The sequence below is a fragment of the Cydia fagiglandana genome, chromosome 6, assembly GCF_963556715.1.
Source record: "Cydia fagiglandana chromosome 6, ilCydFagi1.1, whole genome shotgun sequence".
Taxonomy (NCBI): Eukaryota; Metazoa; Arthropoda; class Insecta; order Lepidoptera; family Tortricidae; genus Cydia; species Cydia fagiglandana.
This window is the reverse complement of record NC_085937.1, coordinates 11,695,089-11,720,127: the sequence shown is the minus strand read 5'-3', so window position 1 is coordinate 11,720,127 and position 25,039 is coordinate 11,695,089. Positions and strand designations below refer to the sequence as shown.

The 25,039-nt window shown below is 39.4% G+C and overlaps 1 protein-coding gene across 3 annotated transcripts; it reads right to left on the bottom strand.

Annotated features, from left to right (window-relative positions):
- Positions 1-1,481: 1,481 nt before the first annotated feature.
- Positions 1,482-24,710, bottom strand: LOC134665240 (mitochondrial Rho GTPase). 3 transcript variants are annotated; one of them, XM_063522124.1, is made up of 12 exons: positions 24,357-24,710; positions 24,060-24,268; positions 23,788-23,940; positions 23,293-23,424; positions 22,730-22,926; positions 21,935-22,124; positions 21,298-21,433; positions 20,579-20,709; positions 18,902-19,126; positions 18,253-18,443; positions 5,437-5,475; positions 1,482-2,828 (listed from the first exon to the last, which is right to left on the bottom strand). In XM_063522124.1, the coding sequence occupies exons 1-12, from the start codon at positions 24,547-24,549 to the stop codon at positions 2,702-2,704; spliced, it is 1,923 nt and encodes a 640-aa protein (XP_063378194.1). In that variant the 5' UTR covers positions 24,550-24,710; the 3' UTR covers positions 1,482-2,701. The 3 variants fall into 3 exon arrangements, with proteins under 3 accessions (XP_063378194.1, XP_063378195.1, XP_063378196.1); XM_063522125.1 differs by lacking the exon at positions 5,437-5,475; XM_063522126.1 differs by lacking the exons at positions 1,482-2,828; positions 5,437-5,475 and having other exon boundaries at positions 18,249-18,443.
- Between the last annotated feature and the right edge of the window lie 329 nt (positions 24,711-25,039).

Here is a 25,039-nt window from a genome sequence, read left to right as displayed (position 1 = left end):
GTCTGATCACTGCGCTTTCTGTGCCCTATATCTTGAAAACGGCTAATCTCATGAAAAAATGTTTGATGCTTAACGTGTCACAAATTTTATGCTCTACAATTCTTCCCTACATGTAAACAGCGGTGGAGTTATAGAAATCTTGATATTCGCAAAAAACCGATTTTCATGAACTTTGACCTTGATTAACTTGTGACGCGCACATGATATATGCGTCGACTTTTAAGAGAACCTTTAAAATGTCATAACGAAGGTGTATACGAGTTTCCAGCTTATTATCTCTCATTCCGAGGTTGACCCCCTTTTTAGGCTTAAGATGACTGGCCCACAAGCGATATCAAAATTTTAAAGAATTGATCGCTTCGGACAACAAGATTCGAACTCGTATCGGAACATCGGTCAAATTAAACCAATTAATCTACCAAAACTTGTTCCATCCGTGTGATTTTTTCCATTCCTTTCTTGCCTTGTCCACCCTTGTCTGTTTATTTTATATGCCTTCAGGGATGCGCATAGCAATATCCACTATAAGACAAAACTTGCCATAACTGTCTGCCGCTTACAGTCCCTGCAGTTAAATTTAAAAGAAAGAACCTTCGAGCAACACCGGCTTCCGACACGTCGGAAGGGAGGGGCCCAAGCGATATCTCGCCGTACAAATCTTTCTGCCATTTTTCGCGGGGGGAAAGGTGCACACAGTCGCATTTCTCACACACTTACGTACAAAATCCAATCTGTAATGACGACACAAATACATAGAAAATGACACACGTCAAAGACAAATCTTGCAAACCTCGATCTCTTTTTATGTACGGACGAGTGACTAGTGTCACAACACGCACACTAACACATTTTCGTTGAAGTATGTCATTGTATTCTGAGAGATGAGAAGTCGGATTTATCGCTCGACCGATCCGCAATTTGTACTGAGCGAGCAAAATCGATAAATCCAACAATTACTTGAGACTAAAATATAATAATTGTATTTAAATGTAATTTAACGTATGGTATGTAAAAAAAAAAATTACATGTGAAATGTAACATTTTCTTTTTGTAAATTTGATGTCCCCGACCTCTTTTTATAACAAAAAACCGAGCAAACAGGCATTTTTGAGCAGCAGTGTTCACGCGCGCGTCTGGACTCGGTCTAGTGAAAAATCCAAGTGCAACTAGTTTTATTACCCGCGCTAGATTATTTTGACGCGCTAATCTTGTACCTCGGCAGAGGGGAAATAGTGCGAATGCCGCCTCCCTTCCGTGTTGCTCGAAGGAAAGAACCTAACACTTCATGGAAACGACGTGCATGATCGATTCGCTGTATTTCGATACATTCTTTGCAGATTTGGAGAAGTTACAGTGGCGTCGCATCACATATTTAGTAGGCGAGCTTGGCTCTTATTTTCTTATTGAGATGTATTAAGGAAAATATATGAATGCCCGATGCCCACCACTAGTAGATCAACCCATTAAATCAAAAACAAGTACAGGAATAAATAAAACTTTATTTACATTTAAAAAACAAAATACTGTGTATTATATTAAGCTGCAGGAAGCAAATGTAATTAATTATATCTTTGGTGTGAGATGCAATCTATTCATAGATGATCTAATACAACTGTATAGGCAGCTATCCCACCACCGACGAGGAAGCAACCGACTAATGCAGCTAACGCTATTATATCTAACTCAAAAATCGTAGTTTCTCGCAGACGTGAACTCTCTTATTCTATTTCTCCCGACTCTGCCGCGAAATTAATATACACCTACGCACATAAGCACCACTGTGTAACAAAACCGATTTAGGATTGACAAGTTTGCGCGTCACACGCGTCGTCAGCGTAGGTACTAAAGGCAACGCCTTTCGGAGGGCAGTTAGTGATAACACCACAAACCATAATTGATCAAATGCATGTACTTTGCATGTCTTATATCCAGACACCGAACCTCATTTAATCGCGCCCATTCCAAGAATTTGCCAGAGGTTTGTTTCAATTGCCACAATAGAAATGCCTAATTGCGACATAATTTATTGTCCAAAATTTAACCTAAGCTCAAACGAGTAGTTCCCTGTCACTAAAATATTCCCGTGTTCGTGACATCATAACAGGTATGAAAAATCTACACTACTGGTTTTCATACTTAAATTAATTTACGGTTTGTGAATAACGATTTTCGCGTTCAGCGCCATTAGCTGCTCAGAGCAGCACGAGAGAAAAATACCCGAAGAAGTGAGTGTAATGAGGGATTCCACAAAAATGTCTACTGGGACGTGACGCGTATGGCAGCTACCTAATACGTTAATAACCTGCAGAAATCTGTATTATATACCGATTAATTTAAAGCCAAGTTATCAACCGTTATCATGCCAATTATCGGCTTCCTAGTTTTCCCTAAAGTGTTAAAATAAAGTTTCACGTACCCGACACTTTTCTGAACTTTATGCCCCTAACGATGTGCCGCCCGAAAGGTATCCAAAATTGCGATCTACCTACATAGAATAGTTTCGGCAACTTCTCATATACATTATTGTATGGGAAACGTAATTTTCCATTTCCAAATTAAATGTGTTTCACAAGAAATTTTCTTGAAATTTCTGAGAACTTTTCCAAATTTTAGGAAACCTTTCGCATACAAATCTATCTTTAAGTGAATGCCTCTACTCTCTAGGTACTCGTCGGTGGGACAGCGGCCTCAGAGGTGGCAGTTATCGTTTCTGGAAGTTGAACATCTTGAGAAGCACGAGGCCCATGACAGTGGCGGCCGCGACGCCGATCCCCGCCTTCCACCACGAGGAGTTCTCGCCGGCGAAACTTGCGAAGTGCTTCAAGTGTCTGTTGACATTATAAACGGTTTATTCGGCAACTGTTCTTAAAATTACCTAAGGCAGCCATTCTCAAAGTGTGTTCCGCGGAACCCTAGGGTTCCGCAAAGCCTCTGTTGGGGCTCCGCGAAAATATACTTGAAAAATAAGAAAAAAAACCAGCTCTTCTATAGGTATATCTGGTCCACAGTGATGAACGAAAATTTTTAATTTGGGGTTCCGTCAAATATTTCGCTTGCCAAAAGGATTCCGTCACCAAAAAAGTTTGAGAACCGCTGACCTAAGGTATAGGCAAAAAAATCCCTAAAGCAGGTGCTTGCATCTGCAGTTTATAAAAACCAAATAAAAAAGCTTTAAATAATTGAGGTGGCCAGAATTATTGAACCTTTGTAGTTTAGGGTGGTATTCCATCTGTCCAATATATTGGTCCAATGTGTATTGCGTCTCACATTTTTTATTAATGAGAGAGTGAGACGCAATGACATTTGACAAAGAAATTGAACAGGTGGAATACCACCCTTAGTAAAAATGCGTTATACTTCACGCACACAAACAAGGGAGACTTAAGAGATTTTTTTTTAACCTACAGGCAGTGTTGGGCAAAAAGTAATTGAATTACTAATTAACAATTGCAATTACAAAATGTAATTCCAACAAATAATTTCCATTACATGTGGAAAGTAATTAAAATTTTAATTACTAATTACAATTGCAAAATGTAATTAGTAATTAAATTATTAATTACATTTTGTAATTAAAATTTGTAATTTAATTACTTTTTTGAATTACAATTACTTTTATAGAATGCAAGTTTTTGATCATCTTTATTTCCAAAATCAGATGAACATTTTGAATGGTTTTAAATTTGACTAAGCAACATTGTCAATGTTAACTTTGGTTGGACTGTAGCAAAGGGACGGCTGGGACTTAGAATTTTTTTCTGATTAAGTGGTGTCATTAATAATTGAGATACTATTTTTAAATGATTGTAATGTGTAGATCACGTCAAAATAAGCATCTTTTACTGAAAAAACTTTTCTCTAAAATAAAAAATGGCTGAGTTAGACGCCTCCAAAGATTTATTTATTTATTTATTTATTTAAACTTTATTGCACAAAACATAAAAATAATGTACAAATGGCGAACTTAATGCCTAATGGCATTCTCTACCAGTCAACCATCGGGCCAAACAGAGACATGTAAAAATGGTGCAAGGAGAACAGAGGCATTTATTAGAACATTGGAAAACAAGATTGATGTTTTTAAAGGGAGCTGGGACTTAAAAAATTTTCATCGCGAGTGGTGTCATTATGACATATATTTTAAATGATTGTAACGTATAGAACACGTTAAAATAGGCTACTTTTACTTGAAAAACTTTTTTCTAAAATTGAAAATAGCGGACTGTAACAAAGGGGGGCCGTTTCTGGGACTTTTTTGAGAAAATGAAAACAACAATACAAACATAAACTTTAAAAAGTAAAGTAAAGTAAAGTGGTTTTAAAACAGTTCTTGATAAAGTTTTAGAAAAAAGTTTTTCAAGTAAAAGTAGCTTATTTTGACGTGTTCTATAAGTTACAATCATTTAAAATATATGTCATAATGATACCACTCGCGATGAAAATTTTCTAAGTCCCAGCTCCCTTTAAAAACATCAATCTTTGGAGGCGTCTAACTCAGCCATTTTTTATTTTAGAGAAAAGTTTTTTCAGTAAAAGATGCTTATTTTGACGTGATCTACACATTACAACCATTTAAAAATAGTGTCATAATGACACCACTTTGTCAAAAAAAAATCTAAGTCCCAGCCCCCCTTTGCTACAGTCCAACCCGAAAGGCACCTTAGGTTGGCGCTTACGTCATTATTAGCGGCGCCCCAATACTAATGCGGTGCTACGCGACGTAAGCGCCGACCGCCATATTCAACGTGGTTTGTCACATAGTACCCTGTAAAGGTATGATTCCAGGGACAAAAAATATGTTATAACGTTATCCAGCGTATAATGGAATTCATAAAAGTTTTTCTTTATAATTACTCCAAGTAAATTTGTTCATATTTGCATATTATTAAAAAGGTAAATGAAAAGTAATTGAGTAATTTAATTACTAATTAATGTAATTACAATTGCAAATTACACAGAAAATTTAATTACATGTAATTAAATTTTATGTAATTCAATTACATTGTAATTCAATTACATGTAATTCAATTAGTAATTAAATTACACGAGTAATTAATTACGCCCAACACTGCCTACAGGTAGGTACATAGCAATGTAAATATATTGGCCATACTCATTGTAAAGTTGATATTTATTTAGGACGAAAACACCGGTGGGACAATCGCTATGGACATAACTAAATGTGGGTAACAGAGGAAAGTTGTAGGAATGTATTTAAAATAATCTTATAAAATTACACAAACATATTTTTTAAAACGAACTGGCAGTGGGCAAGATCTATCTACTGGCAGTAATTGTAATTTAATTCTATGAAATTGATTAAGTAGATCAAATGTTTACACTGTAAAGTAAAGTAACCATGCAATAAGTGTGTCCAAATGTAAATAAAAATATCGATTCTGTATTAAATATTAATGACCGTATAAATAAAATTACCTGCGTTTGCTGAATAAAATCCAAGCAGCTTGAAATTGACTGACAAAGACAATTAAAATAACAGTGTATGGTTATCTCTCGGTTACAAATTTATTGACGTGGCGAAGGGAAGCGAGAAATTTCATGTATGGGGGTTAAATAGTATACTTATACATTTATTGTCAAGACTTCTCGCTTTACCTCGCTTCGTCTAGTAGGTATATAAAAATACGACATCGATACGGATCCAAAAATCTAGTTGGGTACAGTATATATTACACACACTACGCCTTATTTACAAGGCCAATAATTTTATCCAAAAATGACACTCTTACGGAAACATCGTTAGTGCAAATTCAAACGAGCCTATTTAATTAAGTCAAAAACCCTTTGTCCAAGTTTAACTAAACTGAAAAAAGTCACTTGAAATTAAAACATGAAGGCTATTAAACGCCATAGGCAATGTCCTCATCGACATTGACTTTGGTTCAGTTTTAGTTATTTGGCAAAGGCAAGATAATAATTTTAAATAAAATGTAGGCATTTTATATGTTACAAAAGTCCGGTTTTGTTACAACGTTTTCCTTAAGAGCGCTCTTACAAGAAAAGTCGAAATAATGCAAAATTGATGATACTAGTCGACGAAATTCAGGACTTTGTGCTCATTATTAGAAACAATGAGTACTTGTTCCAGTAAAAGCGTCTTCTTATCTTTTTAAATATCGTTGTAAATATTAAAAAAAGGACTTATTAAATTAGTAATGAATTTTTTTCTGATGGTCGTTTCCGAAAAACCCCGTGAAGCACTGAACGGCAAGCTCTTATTTGGAAATGTTGAGAAGTTTACTCTGCTAAACCTGGCTATTTTGTATTACTAATACCCTGTACTTTAGGCATATCAAACGATATTTTTCCTACATACCTTTGAGAAAGAGAAAATCAAAGTAAAACGAACTCAATTTTCTCTCCGAAACAAGTGTCAATTTCTACGAAAATCTACTTAATATCGAAGTCATTTTCATACTCAAGCAATCTGCAACGTTTGCTTATACTGTTGGTATACATTAGTGTTTATGAAATTCTACTATAATTTTTTGGCAATTTTTTGAAAACTACTCTATATTACCGATGACGCGCGCTCGCCAGCTCAGTGCCGCGGCAGAGCTTGTACAGGCAGGACGTGTGTCGGTCGGCTCCGCACATTTTCAACGGCGACGACGAGGTTTTTTATCATTGTGTGCGGCGGGCGCCGTGTAAAACGCTATACTGTGTGCGTGTAAACCGCAACGAGAGACTTTGATCCTAGCACTGTTTTTATAGTATTATAATTTATAATGGTCCAGTTTAATAAACTACCGGACAGGATTAAAAATATTTGAAACGACCTGACATTCTATATGTATTTATTTGACTCAAGATAGTACTCAGGGTCTGATGATGGAGCCGGAAGGTGGTCACCGGTACCAATCAACCATGCAACTAAACCACTTTGTGTTTAGGCTCGTTTTATTCATCTCAACAAGATCTTTGACACAAGATAGTACTCAGGGTCTGATGATGGAGCCGGAAGGTGGTCACTGGTACCAATCAACCATGCAACTAAACCACTTCGTGTTTGGGCACGTTTGATTCGGCTCAACAAGATCTTTGACTTAAGATAGTACTCAGGGTCTGATGATGGAGCCGGAAGTTGGTCACCAGTACCAGTCAACCATGCAACTAAACCACTTCGTGTTTAGGCTCGTTTTATTCGTCTCAACAAGATCTTTGACACAAGATAGTACTCAGGGTCTGATGATGGAGCCGGAAGGTGGTCACCGGTTCCAATCAACCATGCAACTAAACCACTTCGTGTTTGGGCTCGTTTGATTCGTCTTAACAAGATCTTTGACACAAGATAGTACTCAGGGTCTGATGATGGAGCCGGAAGGTGGTCACCGGTACCAATCAACCATGCAACTAAACCACTTCGTGTTTGGGCTCGTTTGATTCGTCTCAACAAGATCTTTGACACAAGATAGTACTCAGGGTCTGATGATGGAGCCGGAAGGTGGTCACCGGTACCAATCAACCATGCAACTAAACCACTTCGTGTTTAGGCTCGTTTTATTCGTCTTAACAAGATCTTTGACACAAAATAGTACTCAGGGTCTGATGATGGAGCCGGAAGGTGGTCACCGGTACCAATAAACCATGCAACTAAACCACTTCGTGTTTGGGCTTGTTTGATTCGGCTCAACAAGATCTTTGACTTAAGATAGTACTCAGGGTCTGATGATGGAGCCGGAAGGTGGTCACCAGTACCAATCAACCATGCAACTAAACCACTTCGTGTTTAGGCTCGTTTTATTCGTCTCAACAAGATCTTTGACACAAGATAGTACTCAGGGTCTGATGATGGAGCCGGAAGGTGGTCACCGGTACCAATCAACCGTGCAACGAAACCACTTCGTGTTTAGGCTCGTTTTATTCGTCTCAACAAGATCTTTGACACAAGATAGTACTCAGGGTCTGATGATGGAGCCGGAAGGTGGTCACCGGTTCCAATCAACCATGCAACTAAACCACTTCGTGTTTGGGCTCGTTTGATTCGTCTTAACAAGATCTTTGACACAAGATAGTACTCAGGGTCTGATGATGGAGCCGGAAGGTGGTCACCGGTACCAATCAACCATGCAACTAAACCACTTCGTGTTTGGGCTCGTTTGATTCGTCTCAACAAGATCTTTGACACAAGATAGTACTCAGGGTCTGATGATGGAGCCGGAAGGTGGTCACCGGTACCAATCAACCATGCAACTAAACCACTTCGTGTTTAGGCTCGTTTTATTCGTCTTAACAAGATCTTTGACACAAAATAGTACTCAGGGTCTGATGATGGAGCCGGAAGGTGGTCACCGGTACCAATAAACCATGCAACTAAACCACTTCGTGTTTGGGCTTGTTTGATTCGGCTCAACAAGATCTTTGACTTAAGATAGTACTCAGGGTCTGATGATGGAGCCGGAAGGTGGTCACCAGTACCAATCAACCATGCAACTAAACCACTTCGTGTTTAGGCTCGTTTTATTCGTCTCAACAAGATCTTTGACTTAAGATAGTACTCAGGGTCTGATGATGGAGCCGGAAGTTGGTCACCAGTACCAGTCAACCATGCAACTAAACCACTTCGTGTTTAGGCTCGTTTTATTCGTCTCAACAAGATCTTTGACACAAGATAGTACTCAGGATCTGATGATGGAGCCGGAAGGTGGTCACCGGTTCCAATCAACCATGCAACTAAACCACTTCGTGTTTGGGCTCGTTTGATTCGTCTTAACAAGATCTTTGACACAAGATAGTACTCAGGGTCTGATGATGGAGCCGGAAGGTGGTCACCGGTACCAATCAACCATGCAACTAAACCACTTCGTGTTTGGGCTCGTTTGATTCGTCTCAACAAGATCTTTGACACAAGATAGTACTCAGGGTCTGATGATGGAGCCGGAAGGTGGTCACCGGTACCAATCAACCATGCAACTAAACCACTTCGTGTTTAGGCTCGTTTTATTCGTCTTAACAAGATCTTTGACACAAAATAGTACTCAGGGTCTGATGATGGAGCCGGAAGGTGGTCACCGGTACCAATAAACCATGCAACTAAACCACTTCGTGTTTGGGCTTGTTTGATTCGGCTCAACAAGATCTTTGACTTAAGATAGTACTCAGGGTCTGATGATGGAGCCGGAAGGTGGTCACCAGTACCAATCAACCATGCAACTAAACCACTTCGTGTTTAGGCTCGTTTTATTCGTCTCAACAAGATCTTTGACACAAGATAGTACTCAGGGTCTGATGATGGAGCCGGAAGGTGGTCACCGGTACCAATCAACCGTGCAACGAAACCACTTCGTGTTTAGGCTCGTTTTATTCGTCTCAACAAGATCTTTGACACAAGATAGTACTCAGGGTCTGATGATGGAGCCGGAAGGTGGTCACCGGTTCCAATCAACCATGCAACTAAACCACTTCGTGTTTGGGCTCGTTTGATTCGTCTTAACAAGATCTTTGACACAAGATAGTACTCAGGGTCTGATGATGGAGCCGGAAGGTGGTCACCGGTATCAATCAACCATGCAACTAAACCACTTCGTGTTTGGGCTCGTTTGATTCGTCTCAACAAGATCTTTGACACAAGATAGTACTCAGGGTCTGATGATGGAGCCGGAAGGTGGTCACCGGTACCAATCAACCATGCAACTAAACCACTTCGTGTTTGGGCTTGTTTGATTCGGCTCAACAAGATCTTTGACTTAAGATAGTACTCAGGGTCTGATGATGGAGCCGGAAGGTGGTCACCAGTACCAATCAACCATGCAACTAAACCACTTCGTGTTTAGGCTCGTTTTATTCGTCTCAACAAGATCTTTGACACAAGATAGTACTCAGGGTCTGATGATGGAGCCGGAAGGTGGTCACCGGTACCAATCAACCGTGCAACGAAACCACTTCGTGTTTAGGCTCGTTTTATTCGTCTCAACAAGATCTTTGACACAAGATAGTACTCAGGGTCTGATGATGGAGCCGGAAGGTGGTCACCGGTACCAATCAACCATGCAACTAAACCACTTCGTGTTTGGGCTCGTTTGATTAGTCTCAACAAGATCTTTGACACTGAAGATACACAAGGTTTGATTATGGAGCTGAAAGGTGGCCACGGGTACCAGTCTATCATGTAACTGAACCACTTCGTGTTTAGGCACGTTTTATTCATCTCGACAAGATCTTTGACACAAGATAGTACTCAGGATCTGATGATGGAGCTCGAAGGTGGCGACGGGTACCTGTCTATCATGCAGTGTTGGCATCAATCTGAACTAAATCAATCCGGATTGATCAATCGAATTGACGCGTCAATCCGAATTGATCAATCCGAATTGATCAATTCGAATTGATTTAATTCTGATTGACGCGTCAATCCGATTGAATCAATTGGAATTAACGCATCAATCCTCAATTCGGATTAAATCAATTCTCAATCTAGATTAACCTAGGGTCCCTTTCCCTTCCCTAAGATTAGTTTTCAAAGGTGTCCTTTTTAAGCACTTACTTACTGGACTTAAAGTCGATATCTGAGGTTCCCAGAGGTTCGAAAACATGTTCCTGATGTCAGTATTGACTGATGTCCCTTTTAGGGACATTTTTCGAAATTGGCCAATTACGTTCATATTCGTAATCGATGTCGACCATAGGTCCCGAAAAATGTTTCGCGCGTCAGTATTGAAGGATGTCCCTTCCATTTCGGGACATTTTTTTAAATTGATCGTTGGCACTTTAAAACGATATCTGAGATTTCCAAAGGTTCCGTAACATGTTTCCGACGGCAATACAGACGGAGTTTCCTTTTTTTTTCTGGACATTTATGGGACATTTCTTCCAATTAACCGATTGCGTTCAAAATCGATATCTGAGGTGCCCAAAGGTTTCTGACGGCAATACCGAGAAATGACCTTTTTTCAACAGGGTGGTGTAATGCAGGTAGTAAAGTAAGTACGCGGCTAAAGTGTAGAATCTAAATATTGCCGTTGAAACCATATTTTGCACCTCAGATATCGATTTTGAATGCAATCAGTCACTTTCAAAGAATTTCACTAAAATGTCCCAAAACAGGATACCTTTCAATATTGCAGTTGAAAAAATGTTTAGAAACGTCTGTTTACCTCAGATATCGATTTTAAACGCAATCGGGTAATTTCTAGAAATGTCTCAAAAAAGGACATCTCTCAATATTTCCCTCGGAAACAAGTTTCGAAACCTTTGGGCACCTCAGATATCGATTTTGAACGCTATCGGTTAATTTTAAGGAAAGTCCCGAAAATGTTCCAAAAAGGACATCCTTCATATAGCCGTCGGAAACATGTTTCGGAACCTTTGGTAAACTCAGACACCGCTTTTGAACGCATTTGGTCAGTTTCACAAAAATGGCCTAAATAAAAAGGACATTAGGTAGGTACATACAAAGTAATCGTCAATCCGAATTGACGATTGAGGATTGACCGATCAATTTGAATTAACGATTAGTAATCGTCAATCTTCAATCAGTAGATTTAGAATTAGTTTCGTCAATCGTCAATTCGAATTGATCGGTCAATTCTCAATCGTCAATTCGAATTGATTTTTTGCCAACACTGCTATCATGTAACTGAACCACTTCATGTTTGGGCTCGTTTGATTCGTCTCAACAAAACCTTGGACACAAGTTAGTACTCAGGGTCTGATGATGGAGCTGGACTGTGGCCACGGGTACCAGTCTACCATGTAACTGAACCACTTCGTGTTTGGGCTCGTTTGATTCATCGCAACAAGATCTTTGACACAAGATACTACTCAGGGTCTGATGATGGAGCTCGAAGGTGGCGACGGGTATCAGTCTATCACATAACTGAACCACTTCGTGTTTGGGCTTCGTGTTTGGTTTATCACCTAGTGTCGAACATCTTGTTGAGACGAATCAAACGAGCCTAAACACGAAGTGGTTTAGTTGCATGGTTGATTGGTACCGGTGACCACCTTCCAGCTCCATCATCAGACTCTGAGTATCACCTAGTGTCAAAGATCTTGTTGAGACTAATCAAACGAGCCTAAACATGAAGTGGTTTAGTTACATGGTTGATTGGTACCGGTGACCACCTTCCGGCTCCATCATCAGACTCTGAGTATCACCTAGTGTCAAAGATCTTGTTGAGACTAGTCAAACGAGCTTAAACATGAAGTGGTTTAGTTGCATGGTTGATTGGTACCGGTAACCAACTTCCAGCTCCATCATCAGACTCTGAGTATCACCTAGTGTCAAAGATCTTGTTGAGATAAATAAAACGAGCCTAAACACGATGTGGTTTAGTTGTATGGTTCATTGGTAATGGTGACCACCTTCCAGCTCCATCATCAGACCCTGAGTACTGTCTTGTGTCAAAGATCTTGTTGAGACGAATTAAACGAGCCCAAACACGAAATTGTTTAGTTACATGATAGACTGGTACCCGTGGCCACCTTCCAGCTCCATCATCAGACCCTGTGTATCTTCAGTGTCAAAGATCTTGTTGAGACGAATCAAACGAGCCCAAACACGAAGTGGTTTAGTTACATGATAGACTGGTACCCGTGGCCACCTTCCAGCTCCATCATCAGACCCTGTGTATCTTCAGTTTCTTGTAACTTGTTTCTTGTAAATAAGCGAGTACCTATAATTTCTTTCGAGTAATATACGTTCATAAGTACGAGTATGGGGCTATTCATAAATTACGTCGTTTCAAATGGGAGGAGGGGGGGGGGGTCTGGACATCGGATGATGGTAGCATGACGTAGGAGGAAACAGAGTCATCCGAAGCATGATTTTTAGATGATTTGAGGGATGGGGGGGGGGTCAAAAATAGATGACGTAATTTATGAACAGCCCCTATGTACATTTGCACTGCATTTAGTATTTTCGTACTTACCAAATAACAGTTTTAGGACTTTATAAGTTAAGTACAGTTAGTGTTGTTATGGTTGATTTCAATATGCTTCGCGATGGATCAAGAATGTTTAATCCATAATTGTAGTGCGAGTGTGGTAGAAGGGATCGGAATACTGAGCTCGCACGGCCTGCCGCAGCGCGTAAAATACCTAAACTCGCTCAACCCCGAAATGTAATAGCACTCTTAAGAGCGCTCTTACAAGAAAAGTCGAAATAATGCAAAATTGATGATACTAGTCGACGAAATTCAGGACTTTGTGCTCATTATTAGAAACAATGAGTACTTGTTCCAGTAAAAGCGTCTTCTTATCTTTTTAAATATCGTTGTAAATATTAGAAAAAGGACTTATTAAATTAGTAATGAATTTTTTTCTGATGGTCGTTTCCGAAAAACCGCGTGAAGCACTGAACGGCAAGCTCTTATTTGGTAATGTTGAGAAGTTTACTCTGCTAAACCTGGCTATTTTGTATTACTAATACCCTGTACTTTAGGCATATCAAACGATATTTTTCCTACATACCTTTGAGAAAGAGAAAATCAAAGTAAAACGAACTCAATTTTCTCTCCGAAACAAGTGTCAATTTCTACGAAAATCTACTTAATATCGAAGTCATTTTCATACTCAAGCAATCTGCAACGTTTGCTTATACTGTTGGTATACATTAGTGTTTATGAAATTCTACTATAATTTTTTGGCAATTTTTTTAAAACTACTCTATATTACCGATGACGCGCGCTCGCCAGCTCAGTGCCGCGGCAGAGCTTGTACAGGCAGGACGTGTGTCGGTCGGCTCCGCACATTTTCAACGGCGACGACGAGGTTTTTTATCATTGTGTGCGGCGGGCGCCGTGTAAAACGCTATACTGTGTGCGTGTAAACCGCAACGAGAGACTTTGATCCTAGCACTGTTCTTATAGTATTATAATTTATAATGGTACAGTTTAATAAACTACCGGACAGGATTAAAAATATTTGAAACGACCTGACATTCTATATGTATTTATTTGACTCAAGATAGTACTCAGGGTCTGATGATGGAGCCGGAAGGTGGTCACCGGTACCAATCAACCATGCAACTAAACCACTTTGTGTTTAGGCTCGTTTTATTCATCTCAACAAGATCTTTGACACAAGATAGTACTCAGGGTCTGATGATGGAGCCGGAAGGTGGTCACCGGTACCAATCAACCATGCAACTAAACCACTTTGTGTTTGGGCACGTTTGATTCGGCTCAACAAGATCTTTGACTTAAGATAGTACTCAGGGTCTGATGATGGAGCCGGAAGGTGGTCACCAGTACCAGTCAACCATGCAACTAAAACACTTCGTGTTTGGGCTCGTTTGATTCGTCTCAACAAGATCTTTGACACAAGATAGTACCAGTACTCAGGGTCTGATGATGGAGCCGGAAGGTGGTCACCGGTACTAATCAACCATGCAACTAAACCATTTCGTGTTTGGGCTCGTTTGATTCGTCTCAACAAGATCTTTGACACAAGATAGTACTCAGGGTCTGATGATGGAGCTGGAAGGTGGTCACCGGTACCAATCAACCATGCAACTAAACCACTTCGTGTTTAGGCTCGTTTTATTCGTCTCAACAAGATCTTTGACACAAGATAGTACTCAGGGTCTGATGATGGAGCCGGAAGGTGGTCACCGGTACCAATCAACCATGCAACTAAACCACTTCGTGTTTGGGCTCGTTTGATTAGTCTCAACAAGATCTTTGACACTGAAGATACACAAGGTTTGATTATGGAGCTGAAAGGTGGCCACGGGTACCAGTCTATCATGTAACTGAACCACTTCGTGTTTAGGCACGTTTTATTCATCTCAACAAGATCTTTGACACAAGATAGTACTCAGGATCTGATGATGGAGCTCGAAGGTGGCGACGGGTACCTGTCTATCATGCAGTGTTGGCATCAATCTGAACTAAATCAATCCGGATTGATCAATCGAATTGACGCGTCAATCCGAATTGACCAATCCGAATTGATCAATTCGAATTGATTTAATTCTGATTGACGCGTGAATCCGATTGAATCAATTGGAATTTACGCATCAATCCTCAATTCGGTTTAAATCAATTCTCAATCTAGATTAACCCCTTCCCCTTCCCTAAGATAAGAAAGGGTCCCTTTCCCTTCCCTAAGATTAGTTTTCAAAGGTGTCCTTTTTAGGGACTTACTTACTGGACTTAAAGTCGATATCTGAGGTTCCCAGAGGTTCGAAAACGTGTTCCTGATGTCAGTATTGACTGATGTCCCTTTTAGGGACATTTTTCGAAATTGGCCAATTAGGTACGTTCATATTCGTAATCGATGTCGACCATAGGTCCCGAAAAATGTTTCTGACGTCAGTATTGAAGGATGTCCCTTCCATTTCGGGACATTTTTTTAAATTGATCGTTGGCACTTTAAAACGATATCTGAGATTTCCAAAGGTTCCGTAACATGTTTCCGACGGCAATACAGACGGAGATTCCTTTTTTTTCTGGACATTTATGGGACATTTCTTCCAATTAACCGATTGCGTTCAAAATCGATATCTGAGGTGCCCAAAGGTTCCGACATATGTTTCTGACGGCAATACCGAAAAATGACCTTTTTTCAGCAGGATGGCGTAATGCAGGTAGTAAAGTAAGTACGCGGCTAAAGTGTAGAATCTAAATATTGCCGTTGAAACCATATTTTGCACTTCAGATATCGATTTTGAATGCAATCAGTCACTTTCAAAGAATGTCACTAAAATGTCCCAAAACAGGACACCTTTCAATATTGCAGTTGAAAAAATGTTTAGAAACCTCTGTTTACCTCAGATATCGATTTTAAACGCAATCGGGTAATTTCTAGAAATGTCCCAAAAAAGGACATCTCTCAATATTTCCCTCGGAAACAAGTTTCGAAACCTTTGGGCACCTCAGATATCGATTTTGAACGCTATCGGTTAATTTCAAGGAAAGTCCCGAAAATGTTCCAAAAAGGACATCCTTCATATAGCCGTCGGAAACATATTTCGGAACCTTTGGTAAACTCAGACACCGCTTTTGAACGCATTTGGTCAGTTTCACAAAAATGGCCTAAATAAAAAGGACATTAGGTAGGTACCTACATACAAAGTAATCGTCAATCCGAATTGACGATTGAGGATTGACCGATCAATTCGAATTAACGATTAGTAATCGTCAATCTTCAATCAGTAGATTTAGAATTAGTTTCGTCAATCGTCAATTCGAATTGATCGGTCAATTCTCAATCGTCAATCGTCAATTCGAATTGATTTTTTGCCAACACTGCTATCATGTAACTGAACCACTTCATGTTTGGGCTCGTTTGATTCGTCTCAACAAGACCTTGGACACAAGTTAGTACTCAGGGTCTGATGATGGAGCTGGACTGTGGCCACGGGTACCAGTCTACCATGTAACTGAACCACTTCGTGTTTGGGCTCGTTTGATTCGTCGCAACAAGTACTTTGACACAAGATACTACTCAGGGTCTGATGATGGAGCTCGAAGGTGGCGACGGGTACCAGTCTATCACATAACTGAACCACTTCGTGTTTGGGCTTCGTGTTTGGTTTATCACCTAGTGTCAAAGATCTTGTTAAGACGAATCAAACGAGCCTAAACACGAAGTGGTTTATTTGCATGGTTGATTGGTACCGGTGACCACCTTCCAGCTCCATCATCAGACTCTGAGTATCACCTAGTGTCAAAGATCTTGTTGAGACTAATCAAACGAGCCTAAACATGAAGTGGTTTAGTTGCATGGTTGATTGGTACCGGTGACCACCTTCCGGCTCCATCATCAGACTCTAAGTATCACCTAGTGTCAAAGATCTTGTTGAGACTAGTCAAACGAGCCTAAACATGAAGTGGTTTAGTTGCATGGTTGATTGGTACCGGTAACCAACTTCCAGCTCCATCATCAGACTCTGAGTACTGTCTTGTGTCAAAGATCTTGTTGAGACGAATCAAACGAGCCCAAACACGAAATTGTTTAGTTACATGAGAGACTGGTACCCGTGGCCACCTTCCAGCTCCATCATCAGACCCTGTGTATCTTCAGTGTCAAAGATCTTGTTGAGACGAATTAAACGAGCCCAAACACGAAGTGGTTTAGTTACATGATAGACACCAGTCTATCATGTAACTAAACCACTTCGATGGAGCTGGAAGGTGGCCACGGGTACCAACCCGTGGCCACCTTCCAGCTCCATCATCAGACCCTGTGTATCTTCAGTTTCTTGTTTCTTGTAAATAAGCGAGTACCTATAATTTCTTTCGAGTAATATACGTTCATAAGTACGAGTATGGGGCTATTCATAAATTACGTCGTTTCAAATGGGGATGGGGGGAGGGGATCTGGACATCGGATGATGGTAGCATGATGTAGGAGGAAACAGAGTCATCCGAAGCATGATTTTTGGATGATTTGAGGGATGGGGGGTCAAAAATAGATGACGTAATTTATGAACAGCCCCTATGTACATTTGCACTGCATTTAGTATTTTCGTACTTACCAAATAACAGTTTTAGGACTTTATAAGTTAAGTACAGTTAGTGTTGTTATGGTTGATTTCAATATGCTTCGCGAAGGATCAAGAATGTTTAATCCATCATTGTAGTGCGAGTGTGGTAGAAGGGATCGGAATACTGAGCTCGCACGGCCTGCCGCAGCGCGTAAAATACCTACACTCGCTCAACCCCGAAATGTAATAGCACTCTTAATAGAAAAGCGACTGATACAAATATTAAATGTCATTTCGTATCTAGTTTCCGAGAAACTAGGTACTAGCCGGGATTTGAATTAGCCCGAGCTATTGTCCTATTCTATCAGCATTTTAGTGCCAAATTCTATATATAGTCCCGATTTGTCCTTTCCGCTTCCTCTCGCGCATGAAAGGAGGCTTGTGCCCAGCAGTGGGACGTAGCCTATAGGCTGAATTATTTTTATTTTATTTATTCTTGAACCTACCTTCGCATTTATCCACATTGAAAACACAAGCTCTATTTATTAAATCGGATAGAAATATAAAAAGTAGGTGAGTTGACCGTGACGTCACGATGTAATGTTTAATATAAATTCCATATTATAAACCGACCACTTCCAAATGAGTCTTCGCCTGCGCGGTGCGGGGGTGACGGGGTAGGACGCCTAAGGGCGGCGGAGAAGGTGCGGGCGCCGTACGCCTGCCACCCGCACCCCGCACACCGCGAAGGCGAGGACTCATATAAGCGGTCGGCCTATAGCAAAACGTTTTGACAGTTCTAAAAAGTAACTGATTTAACTGGTAGTGATTTGACTAGTAGGAAAATACCGTATACTTACGGAAAGGCGGCCATGGTGGCTAGCTTGACGAACACGTCGCGACGGTTCTCGCGCACGGCGAAGCCCTGCGGCGGCAGCAGCTGATACTTGCTGCAGAACACCTCGGGCTGCAGGATGTACTCCTGCCGGACGGGCGCGTCGCTGCGGGTGCCCACGATCAGCACGGGGATATGGCTCTCCGCGAAATATTTCTGGGACAAGGGAAATATTGGATTGAAATAAGATTATCATATTTCCGTACATGGCGTAATTACATAATTGAAGAAATTTGAACTTTATGTAATTTTATTTTAAGTTCAAATTTCTTCCCTAGAATATCTCGAGTTATCAACTTCTTCCCGACGTGTACGGATTTATATCATGAGCGACATGTACTCGAACGAGCGACTGGCGGATACATCATAAACCAGACAAGCGACGTAGCAGTTGACCTCGCTGGGGTTCAGCGAGTCCGACACACGGGCGATGGGTATCTCTTTGAGCGCGAGGTTCTTGTACAGTCATCAGCAATAGTATCTTACACAACTAGGGCCGCAAAAATATATGACGCGCTCTTATTGCGCTCCAAATAAGAACGTGTCACATATTTTTGCGGCCCTAGTTGTGTAAGATACTATTGCTGATGACTGTACAATAGTATACAACTCACAATGTATATCCTCGCGATGTACTCGAACGAGCGGCTGGCGGATACATCATAAACCAAACAAGCGACATCGCAGTTGACCTCGCTGGGGTTGAGCGAGTCGGACACGCGCGCGATGGGTATCTCCTTGAGCACGAGGTTCTTCTCTTGGCCGTACACTTGGACCGTGTTGATGCAGCAGTTGTCGGTGCTGTCGCCGCTTCCGCGCTCTTGGGTTGGTTTAATTTTCTGAAATTAAACGTCACAGTTATACAGCTTGGCAAAAAAGAGTAGAAATTAAAAAGTGGCATCACTGTAGTGTCGTCCCGTTTTCTTATATAAATTGGTTCGAAAGGGACAACACTAAGCGTATACATCTACAGTTGTGGAGAAAGTTATGTAACTCAAGTCTTATGAGCGAGTATGTAGAAGTTTCACTTGGAAAACTTCTATTATTCTCCCTATTTTCTTTATTTCACAATTTCTAGTAAAAACTATATCAGACATAAATTATGTTGCTTTAATGTTCATGCTAAGTTTTATGGTATTTTTCATTTCGTTTTAAAATGAGAGCGTAACTAATAAAGCCCTTCATTGGTCTCAGCCACACTAATGAAGAACTCATTTCGGTGACACTGTGACTCCGGTTGTGCGTGAGAATTACCTGTCCCTTCCGTTTCCAATGTGCGAATATGGGATTACATATGTATACATATGTAAGATTATTGCATGTATCATCGAGGAAAATAATACCTAATGGCAAAAATAATGAAGATAAAACAATTTCTCAATGCATCAGTTATATGTAATCACTATTGTCGGTAGATAATATTGTTTCCTTCTAAATTATCAATATCAGCAATCTTCGTTAAGTAATCTCTTGATCAGCCATATGAAAATTATCGGCTTTGTGCGTTTAGCCGTACCATCGGCGGCAGGGGAGAGATAGGTCAAACGTAAACTTATAAATAAACTTTGCTCCGAAAAATCGACCTTTTGTTATCGGAAAATTGTCTTGCTTAATAGCTGCCTGTAACACGCATCCGCGCCAGTCAGCGTTGCTCATTCTATTTTTCGCTAACCCGCTCCGTGCAACCAAGTTGGTTGGTTGGTTGGTTGAACCAACCGCTACTGCTAATATCGGACGCCCTAACACTGGCGATTTTTATTGCGATTGACTCTTCTTCTCAAAAGTTGCCGACCCCTCGGTCTTAGATAATCTAGTAACCATATAAAACATTCACAGACTACTTCCAAGCAAAGGCCTATTAGATACAGCTTTGACTTAAACTTTTTTAGGCAACAGGGAATATTAGGCAAAGCTGCGTAGGTGGCACCTTTAGCACATACATCATCACACGTCACGTCAATCACATGGCCTACCGCGAAACACGACAATCGAAGTTCTGTTTCTGCCTCTCTATCACTCTTGCTTATTCGATCGATAGAGAGGCAGAAAAAGAAATCCCGATTTTCGCGTTTCGCGGTAGGCCACCTGTAAACAAACCGCCATCATCATGGCGCATGGTGCATCAATGTCATAGTGAAAACTTGTCAAATAACTGTTTAAGGCCTAGTATGTATAAGTTACTCTATGGTTTACTAAACAATTAGTGTTGCACTCTGGCCGCAAAACATTGCAGTAATACTCCCTATTGTTACACATAATTTTTCAAACACATTGCGATATGTGATAATGACCTTATGTGCGATGCCAAGGAAGCTCCGGCAAATGGCAGTTTTCCCGCACGCCCTCGGGCCGATGACGTGGCACTGGTACACGTTGCGGCTCGACTGTTTCTTGGCAATGTCCACCTTCTTGTCGCGGGTTACTGAAACAGACGTTACGTCAGCTAGATACAACTGCTGTTACTAATAAACAGTTTAAAATAGACCTTATTGTCTATGCAATAAAAATCAAATTACAATAACAAGCTTCGCTAGTTTGATGATATTTTCAACTAATTTCCACCATAATTCACATCCGGCGTTGGATGCGAATCCATGTATGACCTTGGGTGTAATTACATCAACATTTTAAACTAGACTGGATAAAAATTGGACAAGCTAGCATGATCATGTTTTTGCCCGTCTTTCTTCGTTTCCTTGTACGTATGTAATTGTAAGATTTATACAGTCAACTGTAAAAATATGGGTGTATAGACAACTTACTCAAAAATATATCCCATAGTTCTTAATTCACTGCCATAACGAGTTCTGGGACATATTTCTGAGATGATTTGTACACCCATATTTTTACAGTTGACTGTACATTTGAGAGGAGGTTAAAATCAATACCGTTAAAAACGGTAAATAATGATATTTAAGAAACAATATTTATGTTATGATCGAAAGTCGCACAACACCGTCAAAAAACATGTTTACCTATGTACTTAAATGTGTTTTTGAAGATAACTCACTGTGTATTGCAGCTTTTTGTGACTCGTTTTCAAGGAAGTTAAAGCCCAGGTAGGCTAAATAGGCACTTGTGTTCTGTAGATCCATAAGGGTCATCAGTGTCCATCGACACATCCAGCCTTGCAGCGTCAGGTATCCCTAACAATAAGAAAGTTGTAGTACAGTTAGTTATTGTAAGTAACCTTGAAGGTTTAGAGAATCAGGTGCAAAAGGGTACTTATTGTTGGTTGTCAATAAGGTGCTATAGCCATATATCTAAAGTTAGTTTCTTTTTAGCATTAGAAAGAACTCCGCAGAAGCAAGCGTGTAGTTTTTATCAGGCTCGTTAATTGTTAATAATGATTGAATTATCTAATATAGCATGGTTCAATACATATAATTTACTTCAAATTGTTACCGCTAAAAGTGCCAGATATAGAACCACAAGCGAACTTCTGCGAAGTTCTTTCTAATGCTAAAAAAAACAGACTATATAATGTTAAAAGGGCATACTTTTCATATCGAAAATATTTTTAAATGAGCTTCCATGAGAATTTCATTTAATATCACAAGTTTCAAGTGGAAGAATGGAAGGAAACATTGTAGTCATGTAGTCAACACAGGGAATCTGTGTGATTCAAAGATAAAATATTAACAAACCTTTTCATTTGTAGGTACAGTGTATCTCAAATTGTGCCAAGGAATTCTAGGGCAGCTAGAAAACACATTTTTCAATTCATTTGGATTGAGCATGCCATCCTTATCCCTGTCGTATTTTTCAAACAGTTGCGTCAAAAACTGCTGGCCTTTGTATGAGAGCTCTGATGTACAACCAGACGGTACTTTGATGCTGCAAATATATCAAAAAGACAATATAATGTCATATGTGTGTTTTGTATAAGCTTTTCGGTAAAGGAAAACATTGTGAGGAAACCTGCATACATCTGCGAAGAAATTCAAAGGTGTATGTGAAGTCCCCAATCCGCATTGGGCTAGCGTGGGGACTATATGGACCAAGCCCTCTCGCGCACGAGAGGAGGCCTGTGCCCAGCAGTGGGACATATATAGGCTGAATTATTATTTTTATTTTATATAATGTCTTACGCTAGCTAAATGACAGGGTAATAAAATAATTTGTATGATTTTGTGCCAATCAGGTTGAAGTCCATAGTTTGTTATTAAAATTACAGTTAGCTTTAAATTTGACTAAGTTCTGTTGAGCAAATCCCTGGCCATATTATAGGTTCTATGTTACATTTTCAAGATATTTGAAATTCAACTTAATGTCACTATGATAAAGTTCAAATTTTAGTTTGATAAAAGTGAAACATATAATCCTGTAAATATTAGGCCAGCGAAATAGCAAGTCCATTTAATTGCAAATAAAAACAAAACAAAGGCAATCTGTTGTTTGGAAAACATTGAGTCAAATGAATGTCATTGGTATAAACTTACTTTGCATACAAATAGCTGTGCATCAATTCTAAAGATTCATCATATCCAAACTTGCGGAGAACTGTCCAAGTTGTCTCGTTCCTCCCCCGTTGTATGAACAGGCAATGTAAAAATATAAAGCCTTTCATTGTGATGCAATCATTCTCTATGCCCCCAGCAATGTTCTGGGCTATTACAGATTTTACTTCATCTAAAACCTGGAAAAATAAATGTTATCTGTTCTCATGAAGTTTGTAAATTTAAATATTTTTGTACTTTAACCCTGTACACATTTATAAATAGCTTTATATTTGTGACAAAAAAATGACATACAAGGTCATTGTATATTTAATTAACCTTGTTTTATTTACCCTTGAGTTTAGCAATAGCATAAGTTGCAAAATACACAAATACTTGTTATGTTAATGCAACTTATGTTTATTTTATGCAAATAAATACTTACTTACTTAATTTAGATGTATGTGTGAGATTTATGATTTGTAAGATTTAAGAATAACTTACATGTTGTAATTTTTTTTTTTATTTATATCAGAATTGAATGACATAGGCAATTTTTTTCTCACCTGTAATTGCAATGGAGTATCAAAGCATTTTCTTTGGAATAATGTAATCTCATAATCATCCATAAGTCCATCGCCATCTAGATCACAGATCTTGAATATTCTAGAGAGGGCCTTTTTACATTTTTCTGTCAGCTAGAAAAATAAATATCCATGATTCACCATTGATTCATACTTTTGGCAATGGAAGTGGCACATGACCTAATCTACAAAATACAATGTCAATACAACTAAGATTAAATCCCATGATTAGTTCCTAGGAATGTTAGGGCAAACCTGTGTTAGGGCAAACCTGTGTTGTGTACAATAAAGTGATTACTACTACTACTACAAACAGGTTTTTTTTAAACATAAATTTAGTTTTTGAATTTGAATATATTTATGTATATGTAAGTTTCTATAAATTTATCTTAGATAAGATTTCCTGACTTATGGACTCCATCAGTATTACTTATGCTTCTTGTTTAACTTCCCTTGTAGTGAGAATATACTAGTTACCTCTTGTTCCTCAATAGAATAAATGGGTGTGATAGGATGTAGCACCGCTTTTTGTGCATTGTAGAACATTTCCGAGACATTAGTAAGTGTTTTTGCTGAGCATTCTATGCAACGGTCCACTTCTGGATACTCTTCAGCTATGTCCCATATGTGCTAAAAAAAAACGATATATTTTAATGATAACTAATATAAATTATAAAACAATCTGTCCATTTCATATGACAAATATACTTTATATACATTTATATGCCTAGTAGTAAAATAATACTCACATCAATAACAGAGTAGTCAATCAAATCTATCTTGTTCCCAACAAGAATGACTGGCTTCCTGTGGTCGTCTGGGCAATTTTCCCTTACAAACGGTAACCAGTATGAAGCAATCTTATTCAGCGTTTCTTGTTTTTCAACTGAAAACACTATGCATATAACATGGGCCTTTTCAATTTCTTCACCAACTTGCTCTAACGATTGTTCAGCCACTGAAAAAACAAAAAATGCCTTAATTTGACTCAAGTTGTTTATTGTTGCTAGGAGCATGAATATAAGAATTTCAATAAAACTACTTACTGCAGATATCCACAATGTTGGTTGGCACTTGTTCTGGGGTGACATCAGCAGGGATTGTGATTTCTTCAGCTTTAGGTGGTACATGTTCTGAGAATTCTTCAGTCACTAAAGAAAGAATAAGCGAAGTTTTTCCCACTCCAGGTTCTCCAAGCAAGAGTATGCGAACCGTACGGGGTAAAGACTCGAAAACCATTACGAAACGTTAATTATCAATTTGTGAACACATAATTATTATAAACATCCAAGGAAACAGTTGCTGATATTATGTAAACAATTTTAATAATTTTTATTCCAACCGGAATCACAATTCTCTGACCTTTCAGAAATTGACTTTAGCCACAGACAAAAAACCAAAATCCTCACCGAAATCACGGACAAAAATACTGCAACCACAGAATACGTAACAAAACGCATTTTATCTACAATAACCTCTACTCGAAAAAATGAAATAAATACAGGCTGTCCAACATAAAAGACGTAACAGACTACCGCACCGCACCGTAGCTTTAATAGCGTAACACACTACCGCACCCCATCGCCACCTTTGTACGGTGCGGTAGTGTGTTACGGCTATTACATACTTTAAAAACTATTCTAGACATATGTATAAGTGTTGGGAACAAAGCTGACTACATAGATTAAAAGCTTTTAAAAACATAGCTTAAATGAGCAAACTTGACAGC

What these genes read in the sequence shown, in the direction of transcription:
- LOC134665240 (XM_063522124.1), bottom strand. Translation starts at nt 24,549, where the DNA reads ATGGTTTTCGAGTCTTTACCCCGTACGGTTCGCATACTCTTGCTTGGA. An exon ending in TTGACTACTCTGTTATTGAT is followed by an intron (nt 23,941 to 24,059) that starts GTGAGTATTATT and finishes GTTTTTTTTTAG; the next exon opens with CACATATGGGACATAGCTGA. An exon ending in CACAGCTATTTGTATGCAAA is followed by an intron (nt 22,125 to 22,729) that starts GTAAGTTTATAC and finishes ATATATTTGCAG; the next exon opens with CATCAAAGTACCGTCTGGTT.